The sequence below is a fragment of the Bufo gargarizans genome, chromosome 5 (genome assembly GCF_014858855.1).
Source record: "Bufo gargarizans isolate SCDJY-AF-19 chromosome 5, ASM1485885v1, whole genome shotgun sequence".
NCBI classification, from domain to species: domain Eukaryota; kingdom Metazoa; phylum Chordata; class Amphibia; order Anura; family Bufonidae; genus Bufo; species Bufo gargarizans.
In genome coordinates, this window is record NC_058084.1 from 345,488,584 (window position 1) to 345,514,228 (window position 25,645).

Here is a 25,645-nt window from a genome sequence, read left to right on the forward strand (position 1 = left end):
AGGTTGCTCTTTTGTCTGGACAGAATGTCAGGCTTTCCATGTGTGGCTATTTCATGTTATCTACAGGATTACATCAAATCGCTCCTTTCAGTATTTAGACTCCTCCATCTTTTCCACCCTATCTAAGGGACGGGAGTGCAGTGATGGGCAAATCCCTATACTTAGACTAAGCCTGCATTTACATGGCCATGTGCAGCCTGTGAAATGTGGCCCGTCTGGTTGCCACATTTCCCGGGATGACCATGGGTCATGTGCGCCAAACTCGCCACATCATATTGATTTGTGATGCGGTGAGCTCTATTGTCTTCTACTCAAATGATGCTAGGAATAAGGGATAGTAGACCCATTGGAACTCACGACATCATAGATAACTATGATGCAGTGAGTTCGGCTCACATGACCACAGCTCTGTTCACTTCTGTGGGACTGCCAAGCACATAGCTTGTGCTATCTCCAGCAGTCCCATAGAAGTGAATAGAGCCGTGGTCATGCATATGCACCACCACTGTACCATCAACGACCAACGTTCTGGACCTATGTTCTTATAATTGCCTGGGGGTTCAACCACTGGGACTGTAGTGGGTCCTGACCATGGATAGGGGGTCTGTCCACTGGGACCATGGATATGGGGTTGATGAGTCAAATGCTAATATGTTGCATTAAGATTTTCTCTTCAGAAAACCTAAAACAAGCCTGGTGAGGTCTACCAGCAAAACGTAAAATGTCTCCAGTAAGGAAAGAAATTGTTGCTGGGATAAATGGACAAATGTTTCCATGCAGTTTATTACTTCTAGGTACACTATGTGTAGAGGCATTTAATATTACCGGCATTCTTGTATTTTCCGTATCCCCAGGGTTGTCTTCCTAGTTTATTGCATTGAAAAGGAAGCTTTAACTGCACAGCAGGAGATCTTCATTGTTAAGTGGCTTCAATTAAAAGAAGAATGATGGCTTGGTAACCTAGTCAGACCAGTGTTATTTAAGTTCAATTTCAATGTCAATGTCCATTCACATTGGAGTGCGAAGTTTATGGCCTGACAGCAAGTGGTGTGAAAGTCTATACACATGAATAGGCCTGGAGAAAAGCAATCCACATTGGCACCTTATGCTTTATGGTCGTTACTTTTGTAATACAGAAACCGCCATGTTATGACCACATGAAACCACGGATCTTCTCATCAATCACCACCCCTTTGAAAATGCTGATTTGGGAAGTTGCCAGACAAAATGTAGTATTGGGGTTCATTTGGCATGTCTATTCCATGCCAAAGTCTGTAGGTACTCGACGTCCCATTGATTTAAAAATTGATGGTCTGAAATTGTGTGTTGCGGTAAAATAAAAGTGGCTTTTTACTTCTTGATGCCGAATTCACTGCATGCAGATGAGTGCCGTTGAAATGGGGCACACCCATGACATGACAAATTGCAAATCCATGGAAGGAATCTGGAGGTCAGCCTGTATTTGAATTGTGTGAATGTACTATTACCTAGAAGGCCATTCATCTAAATAGCCACCATGTAATAAAAGGATGGCTGCCAGAATGGGAGCTGCTCGATGCTAGCGGATTTAGGGGTGTCTCAAGCTGGGAGTCCCCTCTATGATGTCTGTATGCCCTACCATTAGATGGAGGGCCATTCATCTAAATTGCTGCCATGTAATACAAGGCTGACTGGCAGAATGGGATCCAGTCTAAACAAGCGTCTTCAGGTCGCTCTCAAGCAGGGATTCCCCCCTGTGATGCTTGTATGCCCTAATAGGACATATGGACATGGGTTGTCTTCATGAAACAACCCCCATTAGTGATGTCTTTGCTGCCTTTGTCTTCTCAGTTTGTATTAAGCAGAAGTTGTTTTTTTTTTGTTTCTTTGTTCCTTTATGTCTACTGTATTTTCTTATTCTCACTAAGTGAATTTGTTTTTTTTCTCCAGTCCTACGCTGGGAAGTATGTTCCTGCTATCGGTTATTATATCCACACACACAATCCAACTGCTAAGGTTAAAATCAACTTCAAGGGGATTGCCATTGGAGACGGGCTCTGTGATCCTGAAGTGGTAGGGCATTTTAATTCAATTTTCTCTTCTTTTGATCTACAAAAGAAGGTGGAATTCCTTTCTTCCCTTGCACACTGTTTTGATAAAGCATGCACGTTCCCTTAAGACGTCTGATCTGAAACATTTGTTAACAATGCATGACTAAGTAAGTTGCTGTATCACGTTTAGGTTAGCAAGGATTTAACATTTCTTATTGCTTTAACTGATTAGGATTGAAAAAAAGCACAAGGCGAGGGGAATCGATGGTTCTAATGACTGTTGTATTTGCTGAACAGATGATGGGTGGCTATGCCGACTTCATGTACCAAACCGGCATAGTGGACGAAAACCAGAAAGGCTTTGTCCAGCGGCAGTGTGACCTGGCGATAAAATATATCCAGCAACAGAAGTGGATTGATGCTTTTGATGTATGTATTGGTACTATTATGTGGGCAATGTACAGTAAATGTATCTTCACATTGTTGTTTGTTTTTTTTTTTTGTTTTTTTTTGTACTGGTTTCAGTTTTGCCAGCAATTTCAGGGTTAATGTACAGAATATTATTTTTGAAAATATTCCAGTTTTGATCTTAGATTTATTTATTACACTTTTTAATTGCTCGACTTCAAACGCTTCACATAAACTAGGAGCAATTAAGGCTACTTTCACACTTGCGGCAGAGGAATCCGGCAGGCAGTTCGGTCGCCAGAACTGCCTGCCGGATCTGTCAAAGCGTATGCCAACTGATGGCATTTGTAAGACTAATCAGGATCCTGGTCAGTCTCACAAATGCATTGAAATGCTGAATCCGTCTTTCCGGTGTCATACATTCCTATGGATTTTTGACCGGAGATAAAACCGCAGCATGCTGCGGTATTATCTCTGTCCTGAAAAGTCAAAAAGACTGAACTGAAGACATCCTGATGCATCCGGAACGGATTACTCTCCCTTTAGAATGCATGGGGATAAAACTGATCAGTCCTTTTCCGGTATAGAGCCCATAGGACGGAACTCAATGCCGGAAAAGAATAACGCTAGTGTGAGAGTACCCTTAGGCTACTTTCACACTAGCGGCACAGACCTCCGGCAGGCTGTCCTGTCAGTGAACAGCCTGTCTGATCCGTCCTGCCGCTAGTGACTGTGTGCCCCTGGACTACCGCTCTGTCCCCATTGACTATAATGGGGGCGGCAGCGGAGTTCCGGCAGAGGCACTGCGAGAGGCTGCCGGAATAAAACCTACGACATGTCCGAGGTGCTGCCGTGGATAGGTCATCAATAAATATAACTTGGACAACCCCTTTAATAACCTCACTGGCAAAATGCCATGTAAGTGTTTTTTGTTTTTAATATTTTGTTTCCATTTTTGGCATTTGCATATCATTAACATGTCTGGATCCTGTGATTTCCATAATTCCATTACTTTTTTTCCTTTTTGGTGTTGAGTGTATAAATCATTTTTTTATGTCTGTGGGTCTGTGTTGGGAATTTGACATAGATGCCGAATATGACTTTGGCTGGGCATGAAGAAGTCGAAGGAGCTGTGAGTCCGTATGAAGGAGAGCTACAGCTCTGCACAGGGCTCTGTCTATAAAGTTAGCCATACACATGAGAATGACGGTTGACTCAAATTTGGAGGAACTGGTCAGCCATCGTATGTGGGTGTGTGTAGATATCAAGGTGGAAAAGGGGTTGGACATGTTGGATTTCAGTATACCTGATTCCCTTTTCTCACATGAGGCAAGCTGCTGCCAGAGGTATCACATCTCATGCATGCTTACCAGACCCAAGTGTACATCTTCACGAGGGGGTCTTGAGGAATAGTTGTCAAGTGACTGTTTGGCCAACAACTATTGAAGGCCACGTTCACCAGATCCGGCATTTTTTAGGAGTCTACAGATCACCGCCAGATCACTATTGACTATAATGAGATCCAGCCGTTTTCCGACATAAATGCCGGGTTTTGGTCCGGCTGACAGCTGGCATTTGTGCTCTGTCAGGCAGCCGAATCTGCTTCTGCAGATGCAAACATGGTCTATGCCAGGCATCCTCAAACTGCGGCCCTCCAGCTGTTGTAAAACTACAACTCCCACAATGCCCTGCTGTAGGCTGATACCTGTAGGCTGTCCGGGCATGCTGGGAGTTGTAGTTTTGCAACAGCTGGAGGGCCGCAGTTTGAGGATGCCTGGTCTAAAGTGTACGGCCACGTTAGGCCCCTGGACCAAGTCTACAATATTTTTTATTTTTTTGGGGTATTCAAAACTGGGAATGAATTAAGGAAATCTATTTTGCCTTAAAGGGGTTGTCCGGGTTCAGAGCTGAACCCGGACATACCCTTATTTTCACCCCGGCAGCCCCCCTGAGCCTAGCATCGGAGCATATCATGCTCCGATGCGCTCCAGTGCCCTGCGCTAGATCGCGCAGGGCACAGGCTCTTTTGTTTTTAATAACACACTGCCGGGCGGTAACTTCCGCCCAGCAGTGTGTTCGGTGACGTCACCGGTTCTGAGGGGCGGGCTTTAGCTCTGCCCTAGCCGTTTTACTGGCTAGGGCAGAGCCAAATCCCGCCCATCAGTGCCGGTGACGTCACCGGGGTTCCTGTCAGCCCCATGGAGAGCCCGGTACGTCACCGGTACTCTGAAAAATGCCTTTGCCCTGCGCGATTTAGCGCAGGGCAAAGGAGAGCATCGGAGCATGAACTGCTCCGATGCTCATGTCAGGGGGGCTGCTGGGGTGAAAATGGAGGTATGTCCAGGTTCAGCTCTGAACCTGGACAACCCCTTTAAGTCTCTGTTGCTAGATTTGGTCTTGACCTCATGCATCTTGTATTTATCCACTTGTCAACATATCCCACAGCTTTGTAATAGAGATACATAAGAGTACATGATGTAGAAGCCCTGCTGCCTAAGTTTTGCGGTGATTATGCAATATCTCATGGAATTTGCCATTATTTTGAATGTGGACACTGAGTTGCTGAGGCTTATTTGTTTGTATGACTATAATTAAGAGCATATGTATTACTTCGCTGTTGTCATGGATGTGTTAGGAATCCAGAGCCAAAGTGATGTCATATGGGCATGCAGGCCTCGTCTCAGACTGCTTTTCATTAGTCTCTTATGCATGTTCTGCCTTTCATGCACAAAGCTTTATTTTAACTATAGCCCTGTTTCTCCATGGCCCTGAAAAAATAGATGACATACCATGTTCTCCTCCTAGTTTTAACATTTAACGTCCATGTAGATATTTTATACATGCCTATTGCTATTTAGAGTTGTCTTTTTCCGCTTGGATCCTATACTAGGGTTGGGCGATATCAAAAATATTCCCACGATAACAATATTAAGAAATATATCGCAATAACAATATGTATCGCATTAAATGACCATTTCGAAAAAAACACACACAAAACATGTACTCGTGTTTCCTTGTTGCCCCCATACATTATAATTTCTCCTTGATGCCCCCATGCAGTAATTTTTTAGTTGCCCACCAAGAACGGGATCACCGTCCTGCCCCCCCCTTCCCCCCCAAATCTGATGGAGCGGTCGTAACAGCAGCGATCAGCCATCTTCACCGCTCCCACAGAAAATGGGACATGCTAGCAGAAAACCCTGATAAGTGGGTTGTTCAGAGTGTGCCCATCATAGGTGCACATTGTCAGGAAGGGCACCTTGGCATCATAAAGATGCCTTTCAGTCACATAAAACATCAGGGGCCATTTACTAAAGACTGGCGCTTCCCATATGGGTCTTAGTCCCTACACACTACAGCCATATTACCGCAGCAGCGACTGTTCTCGGCCCCGGCCTCTCTGTGCAGCAGCGACTGTTCTCTGCCCCGGCCTCTCTGTGCAGCAGCGACTGTTCTCGGCCCCGGCCTCTCTGTGCAGCAGCGACTGTTCTCGGCCCCGGCCTCTCTGTGCAGCAGCGACTGTTCTCAGCCCCGACCTCTCTGTGCAGCAGCGACTGTTCTCAGCCCCGGCCTCTCTGTGCAGCAGCGACTGTTCTCAGCCCCGGCCACCAATAGCCTTTTGCGGTGGGACAGTTATCACCCTGAGAGCCTTAGACGCGGTATCCCAAAAGGACAGTACCTCAGAGTCAGACAAAATTGTTCCACATATGAATCGTTCCATCACCAAGCAGCAGACATGTGCAAGAGATTCCAACAACGGGGATATCCCAATCTAGTTTTGAGGGATGCGTTTTTACATTCCAGTAAAACGGACCGCCAAGCCCTATTAGTGAACAAGACCCAGAATGTTAAAAAAGGAGATAACACCATCAGAATTATCGGTACTTTTGATCACCAAAATCAGAAAGTTAGGGGTATCTTAAGTAGATTTTGGGATGTTCTCCTGACCGATCCGGATATTAAGGATGTGCTCCCCCCCCAGACCAGCGATCACATAGACGTGGACGCTCCCTAAAGGACAGATTGGTGCACAGTCACTACCAAAGACCAACAGGAACCACCACATGGCTTAATCCCAAACCAACGGGTACTTTTAAGTGTGGCGGAAACTGTGTTTGCTGCCCATTTATTTTAAAATCAAAGGTGTTCACTAGTGTTACCACCGGAATAACATATACTATACGGGACTTCGCTAACTGTCGCACCCAAGGGGTGGTCTACCTGTGTACTTGTAGTTGCCCTCTGAGTTACGTGGGGAAAAACCAAACGTGAACTTAGGAGACGAGTTGGGGAACACCTAGGTGACGTCAGGAACCGTAGAGACAAACCGATCGCACGTCATGTGCTTGAGGTACATGATGGCGATGTGAGTACACTCAAATTCCAGGTCATTGAAGTTATACGGCAGTCACCAAGGGGTGGGGACTGGGATAATAGGATTCTCCGTAAGGAAGCCCAGTGGATATACCGCCTTAAAACAGTGTTTCCAATGGGACTAAATGAGCAGATTTCCTTTGGGTGTTTTATTTAGTCTCCTTTACTTTATTCATGCAGTAGCCAGCGCTATGGTTATCCTTTATAAATGTAAATCAGCCTTATATCGGACCGCAATTGGTCCAGATATATATATATATATACAGACGTGGACAAAATTGTTGGTACCCTTTGGTCAATGAAAGAAAAAGTCACAATGGTCACAGAAATAACTTTAATCTGACAAAAGTAATAATAAATTAAAATTCTATAAATGTTAACCAATGAAAGTCAGACATTGTTTTTCAACCATGCTTCAACAGAATTATGTAAAAAAATAAACTCATGAAACAGGCATGGACAAAAATGATGGTACCCCTAACTTAATATTTTGTTGCGCAACCTTTTGAGGCAATCACTGCAATCAAACGCTTCCTGTAACTGTCAATGAGACATCTGCACCTCTCAGCAGGTATTTTGGCCCACTCCTCATGAGCAAACTGCTCCAGTTGTGTCCGGTTTGAAGGGTGCCTTTTCCAGACTGCATGTTTCAGCTCCTTCCAAAGATGCTCAATAGGATTGAGGTCAGGGCTCATAGAAGGCCACTTTAGAATAGTCCAATTTTTTCCTCTTAGCCATTCTTGGGTGTTTTTAGCGGTGTGTTTTGGGTCATTGTCCTGTTGCAAGACCCATGACCTGCGACTGAGACCAAGCTTTCTGACACTGGCTAGTACATTTCTCTCTAGAATTCCTTGATAGTCTTGAGATTTCATTGTACCCTGCACAGATTCAAGACACCCTGTGCCAGACGCAGCAAAGCAGCCCCAGAACATAACAGAGCCTCCTCCATGTTTCACAGTAGGGACAGTGTTCTTTTCTTGATATGCTTCATTTTTTCGTCTGTGAACATACAGCTGATGTGCCTTGGCAAAAACTTCGATTTTTGTCTCATCTGTCCACAGGACATTCTCCCAGAAGCTTTGTGGCTTGTCAACATGTAGTTTGGCATATTCCAGTCTTGCTTTTTTATGATTCGTTTTCAACAATGGTGTCCTCCTTGGTCGTCTCCCATGTAGTCCACTTTGGCTCAAACAACGACGGATGGTGCGATCTGACACTGATGTTCCTTGAGCATGAAGTTCACCTTGAATCTCTTTAGAAGTCTTTCTAGGCTCTTTTGTTACCATTCGGATTATCCGTCTCTTAGATTTGTCATCAATTTTCCTCCTGCGGCCACGTCCAGGGAGGTTGGCTACAGTCCCATGGATCTTAAACTTATGAATAATATGTGCAACTGTACTCACAGGAACATCTAGTTGCTTGGAGATGGTCTTATAGCCTTTACCTTTAACATGCTTGTCTATAATTTTCTTTCTGATCTCTTGAGACAGCTCTTTCCTTTGCTTCCTCTGGTCCATGTCGAGTGTGGTACACACCATATCACCAAACAACACAGTGATTACCTGGAGCCATATATATAGGCCCAATGGCTGATTACAAGGTTGTAGACACCTGTGATGCTAATTAGTGGACACACCTTGAATTAACATGTCCCTTTGGTCACATTATGTTCTGTGTTTTCTAGGGGTACCATCATTTTTGTCCATGCCTGTTTCATGAGTTTATTTTTTTACATAATTCTGTTGAAGCATGGTTGAAAAACAATGTCTGACTTTCATTGGTTAACATTTATAGAATTTTAATTTATTATTACTTTTGTCAGATTAAAGTTATTTCTGTGACCATTGTGACTTTTTCTTTCATTGACCAAAGGGTACCAACAATTTTGTCCACGTCTGTGTGTGTATATATATATATATATATATATATATATATATATTCTATCATTATGGGGGGCCTGTTCCTTTGACATAATTTTATGTTATTACAGTTTATATCCAGCCTCTCTATACACTCCCTTTTTATATATACATATGGGATGATTGTTATAAGATGCACAATTCATCAACATGTGGCCCAAGAACTATATATCTACTATTACTCCCCTCCCCCCTTTTTCAATCATAGTGACAGCATCTAGCTGCCATTCCTATCTCCTCCCTGCATGCGGTTCACAGGCAGGATATGATGTTGTGAGTGAATGCCGGCTCACTTCCGGTTTCGGAGGCACATGTGCGTTCCACCTGGTGCCGCGTGCGTTCCAAAGACAGGAAGTGTAGTTTTTTTCGATCCCAGGCACTAATAGGGTTATCCAGGAGGCGGGGCTTAAATCTAGGCGCCAAAACCAGGTATTTGAATCACCTATCGAGCAATACCTATGCACCTTACTACACCAGGAGGTCTGCTATGCAATTATCAGAGCTTTGCCCACTATTATCAGTTGGGCATCTATCTATTGAAACCTGCAAGAATTTACCAACTATCCCGAGTCCCCTGATGAACCAGCCTTGATTACGTCTGGGGAAACGCGTCGGGACATATTGCCAAAGAAAGGACGAACATCATTGATCCGTTTAGGCAGGGTATCAATAGGCGACAGTGAGGGTTTAGCCACCGAGAGGTGGGGTCGCCATTTTCGGGGCGGGTGCTCCGCCTGTAGGCAGGGGTACATTGAGGGTTGTATTAGGGAATTAGGGATATTGTTCCCTTCCCCTTATCCACCACCTCTCTTTCTACCGTTTGGCCAGGTCCACAGTCATCTAACTGTAAGTTGCCGCAAATTTTTCTATACATCGGACTTCCTTTTCCTGATATGTCCAAGTAAGGCCTTGTCTAATTATTTGACGTAGCCTAATATATATACTAAGAAGGGGTATTATTTTAACCAACAACAGTAAAAGTTATGTTTTATATGAAAAGTAATTTTTCTCTGTGATGTCTCTCTGGTTTACAGCCACTGTTCTCAGCCCCGGCCTCTCTGTGCAGCAGCCCCCCCCCCCCACAAAAAAAAGTGTGCATTCCACAATTTATGGAACATGCGGCCCATAATAGAAGAGTCCTACCCTATTTTTTAGGGAAGGAGACAAAAATAATGGAGAATTGTGTTTTAAAAAATATATATATTATGTTACGGCGCTCACCAAGAGAGATTTTTCATTACTTTTAATAGTTTTGGACTTTTTCGGACGTGGCGATTTACCCAATTAGTTTTTTTTATTGTTTTATATATATATATATTTTTTTTATGTAAATTGGGAAAGGGGGTGAATTAAAACTTAAATGTTTTGTAACTTTTTTTTATAAAATGTTTTTACTTTTTATTTAATAACTATTAGCCCCCTTATGGGGCTAGAACCTGAGATCACAGTGGGGAGGGACTCTCTCCTTCTCCACTGTGCCGGATGTTTTATGGCCTTCAGCACTGTGACGTGTGTCTTCCCCTATGACGTTACTAAAATACTGCGGTAATTAAGAAATGGCGATATCGCCGTTTCTTAATACCGCGGTATATCGTTCATACCGGTTTATTGCCCAACCCTATCCTATATTGATTGGTAAAATTGAAAAAATGATATGGCCATACTGTCCACAGCGATGTTAAATGCTGCTAATATACAATGCCCCTCAAACAACATTTGTCTTAGGCCTCATGCACTAGACCGTAGTTGTGGTCCGCATCTGAGCCGCAGTTTTTGCGGCTCTGATGCGGACCCATTCACTTCAATGGGGCTGCAAAAGATGCGGACAGCATTCCGTTTCCGCACATTTGCTCCGTTCCGTGGCCCCGCAAAAAAAAAAAAAATATAGCATGTCCTATTCTTGTCCGTGATGCGGACAAGAATAGGCATGTCTACAATGGGCCACCCGTTCCGTTCCGCACACGGTCGTGTGCATGAGGCCTTAGACTTTTGCTGAAAATTAGAAATTGCTTCCTCTGAAGCCCAATGGAAGCCATTGTTCGTGATGGTATCGGTTAAAGTAATGGTTTCTATGAATGCTATTTAACTATTCCTGAGTCACTGCTCTCAGGAAAGCCATGGAAAGTGTCCATCAAAGACTCGGAAAGTATCATAATTCAGGAGTCTGTGGTCAGAGCTCTTTGCCGGACAGTCAAGTTCTTCCATGCAAAATTCACCCAATGCTGCCTTTATGGACCTTGCTCTGAGCACTGGGGCACAGTCCTGCTGGAACAGAAAAAGGACTTGCCCAAACTGTTCCCTCAAAGTTGGAAGCATACAGTTGTCTAAGATGTCTTGATATGCTGAATCATTAAGATTCCTCTTCACTAGAGCTAAGGGGTCTAGGCCAACCCCTGACATACAACCCCATAGTATTATCCCTTCATCACCAATCTCGCTGAAATTGGCAGAATACAGTCAGGCAGGTTATGTTCTCCTGGCATTTGCCAAATCAAAGCTCATTCATCAGGCCATGGGCAGACTGGTAAAGTGGCCCTGGAAAAAAAAATAACCTGAAAGTGGCCCCATGTTGTCCAAATTGACAGAAGGCAGGGTAACACAAGTACGTGGGGCTTGCAATACTGCAGTGCAGCACTAAATGCCACCCCAGCAGAACCAAATGGCAAAATACTGCTGCCTTCACCACAGTATTCAACTGTCCTGAGGATGGTGATACAGTGGAGTTCAGGACGGCTCCTGCGTCCGCTGGCTAGGTGCATGGGTGCCTGAAGCTGCTAGCATTAATTAATGCTCAGAGCATCAGATCATTATGTACCCTGCCAGTGGCCTGAGGGGGGTTCTGGTGGCCCCCTGGACATCGGCTCACTGGTAAATTTCCCTTTTAGTGTCTATGGACAGTCCAACCCTGCCAGATAAAGAAGTATAAAGGTGCATTTACATGCGCCGAGGAGAAGCTTATTGTCGGGAAAGAAGCCTTCCTTCTCAACGGTCAGCTGCTCGTTATAGAGGTGAATCTGTGCATTTACATGCAGCGATCACCTCACAGTATGAGGACGAAGGATCGCTATTACGATTGCTCATCTTCATACAGCTGCATGGTTTCTGATCTGCTGCCCAGAAATGATAATTTAGTTGCATGCATGCTCATTTATCGGGTGATCTGCTGCACCTTCAGATGGGAAGATTGCGGGGACGAGCGTTCGCAGGAATGTTTGTTCCTGATAAATCCACCCTAATTCATCGCTCCATAGAACATGTCTCCAGAGCCCAGTGGGGGTGTGCTGTACACCACTTCCTCTAACGCTTGGCATTGTGCTTGGTGATGTAAGGCTTGCATGCAGCTTCTCAGCCATGGAAACCCCTGCCACGAAGCTCCAGGCACACAGTTGTTGTGCTGATGTGAATTCCAAAGAAGGTTTGGGTCTGCAGAGTCAGCAGAGCGTTACTGACTTTTATGCACTAAATTTATCAAAACTTGTCTAAAGGAAAACAGACACTGGCCCATAGCAACCAATCAGATTTCACATTTCATTTTTCAGAGCTCATTTGGAAAATGAAAGGTGGAATCTGGTTGCTAGGGGCAACTAAGCCAGTTCTACTTTACACCAGTTTGACAAATCTCTCCCTATGTGCCTCAGAACCCAGGGAGCCCTCTTTATAACTGTATGTGGTCTGCAACCTTATGGCTGAGTTGCTGTGGTTCCTAAAAGCTTCTACCTTGCCGTAAGACCACTCACAGTTGATTGTGGAATATCTAATAATTTGTCTAAAAAATGATCTGCTATATTGGATTTATTTGGCCAGTAGCTCTAATCTGAAGTTTATAGTACATATTTGCAGTTAATTACATTTTATGAAAGAGCACCCTGATTTCAATGCCAGATGGCCCTAATGTGGCCACAATGCCTGGACCTCCCACAGTTCTAGTGAACCAAGATTAGATTACTAAAGAACTCTATGGCAATCAGTTTTTTTCAGTAGATTAACTATAGGTTAATTTAACAGATATATCGAGGTATTAATATGGCCAGTAAGGTGTGAAAACCAGCCTTAGCAGTATGTGATTTTGTCTGTGCATGGTCATATATATTTGTACTGTTAGTAGGCAAAAGTTTTGTTGGACAACTAGCCTGTTGGCCATTTGCCGTTAACCTGCCGCCCCATTAAATATATGGTCAGATGTGTAGAAAGCATGTAATAAAGCAGGACTGGTGTACTGAGTAGACGCCACAAAACTACATAACTAGCGTCAATTGATATGAATCCATGTTCTGTCTTGGTTTGAGTCTAGTGGGTGGTAATACTCGGTGAGTGTACATACAGAGATGGTCGTCAAGCCTTTGGACTTACCATCTGTAAAACTATATATCGATCTGCTCAGCTCCTCTTGCTCTATGACATGTTGCTGCAGAATAGACAGCAGGATCAATGTGACCGGTTCCTTTGCCACAGATCCATGACAACGTGCGGTGTACTGGATGTTGTTTTCTTTGTGGTGCAGCACACTACACTATTGAAGAACCTGATGATGAACCTAAAAATGATTGCCTGCCTAGTGTTTTCTTTAAATGTTTTTTTGCTGATGAGGAAAGTAAGGGCTTGTTCACACGGTGTCATCTGTGCATGGAGTCCCATGCCAAAAAAACACTCCCACTGTTGTCTATGGAGGTCCTTGCTGCCATTCATATCGTTGTGGATTTCCAGACGATGTCTAGAAGGGACATATCCCTTCTGGGTGCGGTTCCTGGTTTCCAGTGGATGCCCTTTCACGGATTAGCCTCACTGAATGGTGCTAAAGCCACGGATGGATCTGCTGTGGTCAAAAGGCAGAACTGCAGCAGAAGCCTGAGGGTCAGCCTCGGACTGGTGCCTTTTGATTCCACCACATTTTTTTTCCATACCCTTAGAGGATGGGGGGGGGGGATAAGATTTGCATGACTTTTGATGCGTGTAAAAAAAAAAAATATATGTATAAAAATTGACCTTTCTTTTATTTCATAGGTCTTTGATTCATTACTGAATGGTGACAGGAGTTCATATCCTTCCTTCTATCAGAATGTTACAGGTTGCAGTAATTACTTCAACTTTCTCCAATGTCAGGTAAGCCCGTAATGTTCTTGATGCAGTCGGCAGAGAAATTCTGTTGATTCCTTTAAGAGGTATTCCAGTTTCATGAAATTGATGACCCATCCTCAGTGTAATTAGAAGTAAATATAGCAGAAAGTTGTAATTACCCTGAACATCACTACAATCTAGACAACCTGCAGGTAAACACTGAAGTGGACACAACTTACATGGGCGCAGTGTCAGATCTCCACCAGTCTGAATTGATGACCTCTCCTGATGATAGGTTATCAATATAATGAAACTGAAATACCTCTTTGAAGAACATCTGTCAGCATGATCAACCTTGTTAAACCAGGCATATTACCTTGTAGGACTAATAATGACAACATTTTTATTTTTTCTATAGAGTTTATTGGTGCTGAGATAAGTAATTTATATACATATAAGAATTAATATATCTGGAGCACCAAGGGGCTGGCCATAACACGAGGAGCACCAATAGTGCAAGGTTCCCTTTTCTTGCTGTACTTCCCCCTCCCCTTTTGAGTGCTAGGGCGAGCCCTGTGTTCGTGGCAGCACTGGCCCAGTATTTTGGTGCCTGGGCAGTGGATCTGATGTGCTCAGAAAGCAGCACTCTTTAGATCCACTGAGCAGGCACTGAGTCAATAAGCCAACTTGGTGCTTGCTCAATGTATCCTTTGCTGCTTCCCAAGCTCAGGAAGCAGCATTTGCATCACTACGCAAGCGCTGAGATACTGAGCCCTGGCGCTGCTGCAAGTACACAGGGCTGAATAAGATGTTTAGCCCTGTCATTCAAAGGGGAGGGGGAAGTAGTGAAAAGAAATATATTGTTTAACTCAGCATGATCAACTCTACCAGACAACATGCCTAGTTTCATAGGGTTGATCATGCTGACAGATGCTCATGTTTGCACTGTTGCCTGCTTGAGATTCATTGTAGGATTACTACTAATATCAAGGAGAGAAAAAAATAGAATCCATGGGACAAAAGTTTTGCCAATGTCATGTACATGCCTTGTACCACATTTATTATGTGCTTTAGACACTGTTTATACCTTAGACATGTGGATGTGGCTTTCCAGGAAGGCACATGGCTTAAAATATGCACCAAGATGTTAAAGCAAAATTGTGGAGCTTCAATAGAGACAGCCAGGAGGCGCAGTACAGTTAGACAAAGGTGTCTAATATGTCTTGCAAGATGCACCAAATATGTATCATACAGTGTGAGCCACTGTGATACATTTTGTGCATCTTTAGACTTCCTGATGTATTGTTACTCTTAATATTCAACAGGATTAGTAAATCTGCACTGTTGTGAGTTTTCAGCTTTTACGAAGTGATGGCCAGCTGATCGGTGGATGTGCGGGATGTTGGACCCCCAAGGATCAGCTAGTAATACCCGAGGATAGCCCATCACTTAATAAAATCTGGACAACCCTGTTAATTTGCTGAAAATTTGTAGCTCCAATGTTGGGGCATTTTTTGTAGCCAGACAGTACAAAAATAAATATTTTTCAGTGTGATTTTTAAAAGGGAAGCTTTAGACATTGCTGAAAGGACTTCTGGCCAGAATGGAATTTGTTCATTAAAGACCACTTTAACAGGAGCAGTAGGGTGTGTAACACAGTAACATAGTTTATAAGGCCGAAAAAAGACATTTGTCCATCCAGTTCGGCCTGTTCTCCTGCAAGTTGATCCAAAGGAAGGGGGAAAAAAAACTGTGATGTAGAAGCCAATTTTCTCCACTAAAGGGGAAAAAAATTCCTTCCCGACTCCAATCAGGCAATCAGAATAACTCCCTGGATCAACGACCTCTCTCTAGTAGCTATAGCCTGTAATATTATTACACTCCAGAAATAAATCTAGGCCCCTCTTGAACTTTTTTTTAGTGAACTCACCATCACCACCTCCTCAGGCAGAGAGTTCCATAGTCTCACTGCTCTTACCGTAAAGAATCCTCTTCTATGTTTGTGTACAAACCTTCTTTCCTCCAGACGCAGAGGATGTCCCGTCGTCACAGTCCTGGGGATAAATAGATGATGGGAGAGATCTCTGTACTGTCCCCTGATATATTTATACATAGTTATTACTATTAGATCTCCTCTCAGTCGTCTTTTTTCTAAAGTGAATAAACCTAATGTTGATAATCTTTCAGGGTACTGTAGTTGCCCCATTCCAGTTATTACTTTAGTTGCCCTCCCCTGGACCCTCTCCAGCTCGGCTATGTCTGCCTTGTTCACAGGAGACCAGAACTGTACACAGTACTCCATGTGTGGTCTGACTAGTGATTTGTAAAGTGGCAGGACTATGTTCTCATCACGGGCATCTATACCCCTTTTGATGCAACCCATTATCTTATTGGCCTTGGCAGCAGCTGCCTCACACTGGTTTTTGCAGCTTAGTTTGCTGTTCACAAAAATTCCTAGGTCCTTTTCCATGTCAGTGTTACCCAATGTTTTGCCATTTAGTATGTACGGGTGACTTGCATTATTCCTTCCCATGTGCATAACCTTACATTTGTCAGTGTTAAACCTCATCTGCCACTTATCTACCCAAGCCTCCAATCTATCCAGATCCCTCTGTAGCAGTATACTGTCCTCTTCCGTGTTAATTACTTTACACAGTTTTGTGTCATCTGCAAAAAAATTTATTTTTACTATGCAAGCCTTCTACAAGATCATGAATGAATATATTAAAGAGAATAGGGCCCAATACTGACCCCTGAGGTACTCCAGTAGTGACAGTGACCCAATGTGGGAGTCTAAATAGAACAAATATTCTTAATACCAATTTGTGTTGAAGGCATTAAAGGGGTTGGCTGCCTTTTTGCAAATCCCCTCCCCCTCCTGGCCAGCCTTGCAAAGAAGAAGCTTACTTACCTTCTCCCCACCACTGTGTCCTAGCTCCTTTGCTCCCTGTCTTCAGATGCTTCACTCGGGCCTCCTGCTGTCAACATCTGCCTTAACACCGATGCAGCCCATCACTGGCTGCAGTGGTGACCTGATCTTTTTGCATCACAAGACCAGTTGACCTGACACAGGGGAGCAGGTCACCACTGCTTCCATCGATTGGCTGCAGGGGTTTAAAAGCTGATATTGACAAGTGGGGGACCTGAACGAGGCATCTGAGGATGGGTAGCGAAGATGCTTGGACTCAACAGTATAAGTATGCTTCCCTTTTGCAGGTCTGGCCATTTGTTAAAAAATCCCGCCCAAAAGGTGGCTGACCCCTTTTAATAACTGTCCCTCCTGCCATAAACATGTGGCAGAAAGAGAAGATCTAAAAGACCTCCACTAGGAGAAGTTTGAATTTATTCAACTCGGGATCATTAAAGGGGTTGTCAGAGTTCAGAGCTGAACCCAGACATACCCATATTTTCACCCAGGCAGCCCCCCTGATGTTAGCATCGGAGCATCTCATGCTGTAATGCGCTCCCTTGTTTACAATAACACACTGCCGGGCGGAAGCTTCTGCCCCGCTGTGTGTTCGGTGACGTCACCGTGTCTGATGGGCGTGCTTTAGCGCTGCCCTAGCCATTTTACTGGCTAGGGCAGCGCTAAAGCCCGCCCATCAGTGCCAGTGACGTCACCTGAAATCCTAAAAATGCCTTTGCCTTGCTCGATTTAGCGCAGGGCAAAGGAGAGCATCGGAGCATGAACTGCTCCGATGCTTAAGTCAGGGGGGCTGCCTGGGTGAAAATGGAGGTATGTCTGGGTTCAGCTCTGAACCCGGACAACAACTTTAAAATGACATTGTGGTTGCTGCCTGTAATGACAAGTGATGCATTTCATACATTTTTTCACCGCATAACCTTTTAACTTTGGGTCAATATATTTTTTAAACATGTCACCTGTGATGACAGGTGAGTACAGGTAATAAAGTGTGAAGGGACCATTACTTTGTATTATGTAGTTCTACTTTCTAATGTTATCATTAGTTTGTTTTTTTTTTACTTTGTGATACAAATTGTATTTTACTCTTTTGTAGCATGTATCTCCTATTAAAACGCTGCCTCTTTCCATAATGTATTTGTGTGCAGGAACCAGTGGACCAGGGGTACTTTAGACCTTTTTTGGCTCTCCCAGTAGTGAGGAAGGCAATCCACGTTGGTAACCTGACCTTTCATGATGGATCTGAAGTTGAGAAACATTTGCTTTCTGATGTGATGAAGACCATAAAGCCATGGTTGGTGGTGCTAATGGATAATTACAGGGTAAGTGTCGTGCAGCTTCAAATCTCATTACTCACACTAACCATCAGGAGATGCCACTGTTTCTGTAAGGTCAGTGGGTTTAACAGCCTTTAAAATAAGATGAAAGCAGAAAGCTTTACTTCTCCCTATGCACCACAACAGGAAAATGGTTCAGAAATATTGGAAGCTCACAGCCTTATAGCTGACTGCTTGAGGTGGTAAAATGCTCTTGGACTGGCTAGTATTGAGAAGGGTGGTCATTAGTGTATCTCATTAAATGCATATTGAACTATGTGTCCCAATTCGGCAGTCAGAATTGTAAGTCTGTAGCTGGAAATTCTGCTGGTTCCAGTATGTTGGACAAGCAAGGCAGCAAAGTAAACCAATTTTATTTAGGGCTGGATGAGGGTTAAACTTAAAAAACACACTTGCCTATTCATCCCCGCATCATCCGAGTGCAGAGGTTCCCTTTACCCACTCCTTCTGGTCTACGGACGACTAAAAGTGTGATGTCCCAGCTATGGTCACATGCCACGGCCTCAGTGGTGAAATGCGAACATGTGCCACATGGAGACACGTCACCGCTGAGGCAATTGGCAACAGTGCACATGACCATGGACATAGTGTTACATGTCCACTAGTAACAATGTAGCGAAGGTAAAAGAAGTATGCGGCACTCACCGAGGCATATGAATCTGTATCTTTTTATTCAGTCCTAGACATTGGACGAACAGGTGGGGTTATGAGGCGGACACGCTCCTGCAGATGAATGGCGGCTACGGCCGTTTCGCGCAATGTGTTGCGCTTCTTCTGTGCCACATGGAGACACGTCACCGCTAAGGCAATTTGCAACAGTGCACATGACCATGGACATAGTGTTACATGTCCACTAGACCAAAAGAAACAAGGACACAACTGCTGGCTTCATTGTACAGTTGCTTTGTATACACTTGTCCCAGTATGTTGAACAAACACGACAGTAACTTATAGGGGTTGTCAGACCCCAAAACCAATTTTAGTTGGGGCAGGGAAAGTGTTTAACATAAAGAAAAAAGGCGCTCTCCTAATCGCCCCCACTCCTAGCAAACTGGAAGTGGGACATTCCATGTGGGGTCACAGCCACCGCAGCAGCCATTCACTGGCACCAGCAGTGGTATGTGCACATGTATTATTTGGGGACGTGTTACTTCTGAGGCCAGTGAATGGCTGCAGTGGTGCACATGACCACAGATATAATGTCATACGTCCACTGGAGACAAGAAGTGGGATCATGAACCTCGGCGCTCTGGCAGAGAATAGATGAGCACTTTTTTTTCCCTTTATGATAAATATGTTCCTTGTACTATCTAAAGTGGTTATGGGTCCGACAACCCCGTTACCCTTAAGTCCGCACTTGTTAAAGACCTTAACAAAATAGATCGTTTCACGTGTTTGCAGTGAAAATTGTCTTCTCCTGTTACATTAAGGAATGTTTATTTATGAGCCCATTGTAAGTGAAACCGGGGACTAGTGCAATGAGTCAAGACAAAGTTTAAGTTGGGGTGAGCATATGGTCATCTCATTAGAATTTTTCCACTGTTGTTCTGTCCCGTATTACTGAAAGAAACCTTTAAAGTCAATAGGTCTTATATTGAGGGTGTTTGATCCCCTAGACCAGTGGCGGAAATCCTAAGGCACTCGTAGCCCTCTCTGTGGGCACCCGCACCCTGGAAAAAGTCTATGGTGTACCAATATGTCTTAGACTTCCCTGTCTTTCATAAGCGCAGGGCGCATTATGAGAGGCACAAGCAGCGCACTATGAACGGCATAGGCCACACATTATAGCTAAATGATAAAGTACATGGAAGAGAGACTATATTGGACTGTAGTATTCAGGTTAAATTGCTGTGTTGGCACTTTGCGATAAATAAGTGGGTTTTGGGGTTCAGTTTGAGCACTTTGTCTCTAAAAGGTTTGCCATCACTGCCCTAGTGATTTATGTGTGTGGGTTTCCAGCCACGCTTCCATGCTGGTGACCTTCAGCTGTCAAAAGAAAACCTCTGTCTTGTTCCATTGATCCTGATTGCAATAGTTAGTGCTATTAACGCTCCCCTTGTGATTTTATGTATTTTTTTTATTTTTTTTTAGACTAGTTCTAGTGTGCCTTCGTGCTGTAACCATCACCTTGTGGATATGTACCGTATTTTTCGCCCCATAAGACTCACTTTTTCTTCCCCCAAAATGGGGGAGAAATGCCCCTGCGTCTTATGGGGCGAATGCTTGCCGTTTTACATCGCAAGCTGCGATGTAGGAGCGAGCGGGGACTCGGGGAGGGACTGGGAGGAGGATCTGGGGGCCGGCAATAGCGGCGGGGCGGTGCAGTCAGTGTAGTATCGCCCCGCCGCTCCGGTATACTAATATAAGAAGTCATATTCAATTAATAGTTATTTAAACATGCCCCCTCACTCCTATTACTACCTTACATCCTAATCGCTTCTATAGAATTCAGGCAGGCCGGGCGGGCGGCAGCGTAACTCGTGTCACGTGCCTGCGCCGCCTACTTTATGAATGAATCAGGCGGCGCAGGCAAGTGACTTCAGTGAGAGACGCGCCGGCCGCCCGGCCTGCCTGCCTGAATTCTACAGAAGCGATTAGGATGTAAGGTAATAATAGGAGTGAGGGGGCATGTTTAATAACTATTAATTGAATATGACATCTTATATTTGAATACTGCAGCAACGGCGGCAGCAGGGGGGGGGGGGGGGGGAGATCTGTGGATGGCACAGTTATGGGCTGGGGGGTCTGTGGATGGCACAGTTATGGCTGGGGGGGTCTGTGGATGGCACAGTTATGGGCTGGGGGGTCTGTGGATGGCACAGTTATGGGCTGGGGGGTCTGTGGATGGCACAGTTATGGGCTGGGGGGTCTGTGGATGGCACTGCTATGGGCTGGGGGGTCTGTGGATGGCACAGTTATGGGCTGGGGGGTCTGTGGATGGCACTGCTATGGGCTGGGGGGTCTGTGGATGGCACATATATAACAGTGCCACCCACAGATCCCCCCCCCCTGTAACAGTGCCATCCACAGATTCCCCCCCCTGTAACAGTGTCATCCACAGATCCCCCCCCCTGTAACAGTGCCAGCCACAGACCCCCCCCCCTGTAACAGTGCCAGCCACAGACCCCCCCCCTGTAACAGTGCCAGCCACAGACCCCCCCCCTGTAACAGTGCCAGCCACAGACCCCCCCCTGTAACAGTGCCAGCCACAGACCCCCCCCTGTAACAGTGCCAGCCACAGACCCCCCCCTGTAACAGTGCCAGCCACAGACCCCCCCCTGTAACAGTGCCAGCCACAGATCCCCCCCCCCCTGTAACAGTGCCAGCCACAGATCCCCCCCCCCCTGTAACAGTGCCAGCCACAGACCCCCCCCCCCCCTGTAACAGTGCCAGCCACAGATCCCCCTCCTGTAACAGTGCCAGGCACAGATCCCCCCCCTGTAACAGTGCCAGCCACAGATCCCCCCCCCTGTAACAGTGCCAGCCACAGATCCCCCCCCTGTAACAGTGCCAGCCACAGATCCCCCCCCCTGTAACAGTGCCAGCCACAGATCCCCCCCCCCTGTAACAGTGCCAGCCACAGATCCCCCCCTGTAACAGTGCCAGCCATAGATCCCCCCCGTAACAGTGCCAGCCACAGATCCCCCCCCCTGTAACAGTGCCAGCCACAGATCCCCCCCCCCTGTAACAGTGCCAGCCACAGATCCCCCCCCCCCTGTAACAGTGCCAGCCACAGATCCCCCCCCTGTAACAGTGCCAGCCACAGATCCCCCCCCGTAACAGTGCCAGCCACAGATCCCCCCCCTATAACAGTGTCCGCATCCACAGATGCCCCCCTAACAGTGTCCGTCATCCACAGATGCCCCCATAACAGTGTCCGTCATCCACAGATGCCCCCATAACAGTGTCCGTCATCCACAGATGCCCCCATAACAGTGTCCGTCATCCACAGATGCCCCCCATAACAGTGTCCGTCATCCACAGATGCCCCCCATAACAGTGTCCGTCATCCACAGATGCCCCCCATAACAGTGTCCGTCATCCACAGATGCCCCCCATAACAGTGTCCGTCATCCACAGATGCCCCCCATAACAGTGTCCGTCATCCACAGATGCCCCCCATAACAGTGTCCGTCATCCACAGATGCCCCCCATAACAGTGTCCGTCATCCACAGATGCCCCCCATAACAGTGTCCGTCATCCACAGATGCCCCCCATAACAGTGTCCGTCATCCACAGATGCCCCCCATAACAGTGTCCGTCATCCACAGATGCCCCCCATAACAGTGTCCGTCATCCAGAGACCACCATTAGTTCCAAACACACAGCACACCTTTTGGTTAAAAATATTATTTTTCTTATTTTCCTCCCCAAAAACCTAGGTGCGTCTTATGGGCCGGTGCGTCTTATAGGGCGAAAAATACGGTATATAGAGGGAGTCGGCCGTCAGCTATTGAATATGGCTGCCCTTAGTAATACCTACAGTTAATATACAATAGAAAGCTAAATTGTTCTTGAAATATGTGCTTCTCCAACCTTCCCCTGTTAATGAAAATTACTGAGATTAGTTGATGACATGCGAGCTGCATTGTGATGGTTAATGCGCCTCGGGACAGGAGCAGCCTGTTCAGAGATTACCTAGCCAGGAAATGATGGTTATAAAACTGTAGAAACTGTCATTTTCTCATCTGCAGCTCATTAAGTCCCAACTAATTGCATCCTTGTTATGCTGCTTAGTGGTTTTGAAGTTTTTGGCCGTTTTATAAAAAAATTTAATTAAGGTTCCAGAATAAAAAACAAAAACAAACCTTTAGGATCGTTCCTTTCTTATTTTTATTTGTTAGTCTTCTCCCATGAAAGGGGGTTGTATTCCAGCTTTGGTTCAGAAGCAACTTACAAATGGTCATTTTTTGTTAAAATTGTATAAATGGAAATGCTTGATAAATAAAATGGCTTTCCAGCCTTCTTCTTCCTTTATTTTAGATAAAGGCGTCAATGTTGCCTGAGCATGGACGTTACTCAGTTGCACAGGTTATCTAGGCATGTGGCAAAATATGTATTCTGATGTATTTAATCTTTATGAGGGTTGAAATTTGAATTATTGAAAACTGAAAGTTCAAATACGTTATGGGCCCATTTCCTTGCCAAGTCATCTATCTAGCAGAAGGTATGGAAAGCTGAATACATTTGCACCAATTTTGTGGCATAAAAAAAAACACACATTTTGGCTCATGCCATTTCTGTGCTAAAATTTGTTATTTTAAAGGGATTGTCTAAGATTTTGAGATTGATGGCTTGCAATAGGTCATCAATATGAGAGTGGTGTGGGTCCAACTCCTGGCAACCCCACGGTTCTTCTGTTTTGAAGAGGCCACGGTGCTCTGGTCTCTTTCTAGACCAATCATGTTACATTTATTGGTCACATGGCCTAGGTGGACCTGAGCTGCAATATCAAGCACAATCGCCTTGTGTTTGTTCTGAGGAGGCTGCAGCACTCGCTGGAGAGCCACAGCCCCTTCAAATATTGATGACCAGTCCTGAGGATAGGCCATCAGTATCAAAATCGTGGACAAACTCTTTAAAGGGATTCTATCACCTGGATTTTAGTGACAGAGCTTTTAACATCATCACATCAGTCTGCTCGTTTTGTATTAAAATACACTAGTATTACTACCCTAAGTGTTGTCCTTTTGTCTAGAAAATCGCTTTTATTAATATGGTAGTTACCTCAGTAAGGAGCCCAAGGGTCTGTCCCTCCGGCCGTTGGAGCCCAGACGCGCTCCTTCTCCTGGAGCCCAGCACCGCCCCACTGCTAATTTATTCACTCCTCATTGCCGGCTGGCGCATGTGCAGTGCGTCCTGTGAGGCCGATTCCAGGCGCTGACATGTGTATCCAAGGAATGCATTCGCTGAGCCATAAGCTCGCGCATGCGCAGTGGATACACATGGCAGCGCCTGGAATCGGACGCACTGCACATGCGCCAGCCGGCAATGAGGAGTGAATAAATTAGCAGTGGGGCGGTGATCGGCTCCAGGAGAAGGGGCGCGTCTGGGCTCCAACGGCCGGAGGGACAGTTACTCAGGTAACTACCATATTAATAAAAGCGATTTTCTAGACAAAAGGACAACACTTGGGGTAGTAATACTAGTGTATTTTAATACAAAATGAGCAGACTAATGTGATGATGATAAAAGCTCTGTCACTAAAATCCAGGTGACAGAATCCCTTTGAGCCTGTTGACGTTTTCCAAAAATATGAGCTTTAATAAAGGAGGCAGGGCTTCTGTGGATTGACACATTTATCCTCACTTGCTCTAGAATTTGGCAAAAAATATGACGCGAATCTACACCTGATCATAGCAGTCATAGATTTCAATTTCTGCCACATAGACAACCAAAAATGTAGCAAATTTATTAAGAAGTCTGCACCCCCCAATACATTTTGTGCCGCTTATTCCAAGATATTTTTCATAGCGCTTCATATTTCAGTCTTAAACATGTTTTGGCTGTATGTATTTTCTGCGCATTTCATGCATAATAAAGAAAAGTAAATGTATGCCTAAAGCCTACTGTGTAGCCGAATTATGGTGTGAACATAGCCTAATGCTGAACCTGATGTCTGACATAAGTTACGGCACCGTCCTGCAATGTCCTGTTTGATCACTACAATGAGTAACCCTTTTAAGTTAAATGTGTTATGTGGCAGATGATTTGCTGCCACTTGTCAGCAGAGGCGTCAGTTTACCTTTGTGTGAACTATTGCCCCTGGTCAGCCTTAAAGTAAAATGGGCCCCTGTTTGCCACACTTCATTCAGAAAAGTGAAATTAAGGTACCATTTGTTACCTTGATTAAAAGAAATTAGAAAAACAGGTTTGATGTTTTGTATGGGGGGAGACCCAATAACTGTAGATTAAGTTTTATAAATTCACTGTACATTTAGGGCTCATTCAGATGGCCGTATGCTATCCGCAAAAATGCAGTTTTTATACATCAATTATTATAGAACCTTATGATCGGTAGTATATTCCGGTCTGTGACTGATTTTTCTTCCAATGACGCACACTACAGCTCTCCTGAATTTACATACCGTACTTATGTGAACGACATGGTTGCTAATAAATATTCATAGTATAGTTGAAAAAAAACATATTTAAGTACAACCAAAGGATGGATGTGGATGTGAATTTTAGGAAAGGGGTGTGAGACCCAGATGTCTATACACTTTCAGAAGCATTAACGTTATTTAGTTCTAAGAATGCATCTAAGCCTTTTTTTTTTTTTTTTTTTAAATGTCTACTGTTCCTGCTGTGACCACGTCCTGAGGTAAGACTATTCCACAGATTGACCGTTCTTACAGTAAAGAAGCTTTGACGCATCTGGAGACTGAACTTTTTCTTCTTTTGAAGAAATTTTACATAGAACATCTTTTCACTATATTGTACGGGCCATTTATATATTTGTATAGGTTAATCATGTCCCCCCCCCCCTTAGACGCCTCTTAAGACCAAATAAATTTGAAATCCTTTAATCTTTCCTCATGACTAAGACCCCTTAACTAATGCCCCTTAGGGCTCATTCACATCTGCATTGGAGGCTC

At 44.7% G+C, this 25,645-nt stretch overlaps 1 protein-coding gene across 5 annotated transcripts in view; it reads left to right on the forward strand.

Annotated features, from left to right (window-relative positions):
- Positions 1–25,645, forward strand: part of CPVL (carboxypeptidase vitellogenic like) — a 112,816-nt gene that overhangs the window by 43,167 nt on the left and 44,004 nt on the right. For all 5 annotated transcript variants that reach the window (XM_044294678.1, XM_044294679.1, XM_044294680.1 and 2 more), the window contains 4 exons: positions 1,930–2,052; positions 2,328–2,459; positions 13,733–13,831; positions 17,858–18,031. In XM_044294678.1, coding sequence (XP_044150613.1) covers positions 1,930–2,052; positions 2,328–2,459; positions 13,733–13,831; positions 17,858–18,031 — 528 coding nt within the window. The remainder of the gene's footprint in view (positions 1–1,929; positions 2,053–2,327; positions 2,460–13,732; positions 13,832–17,857; positions 18,032–25,645) is intronic.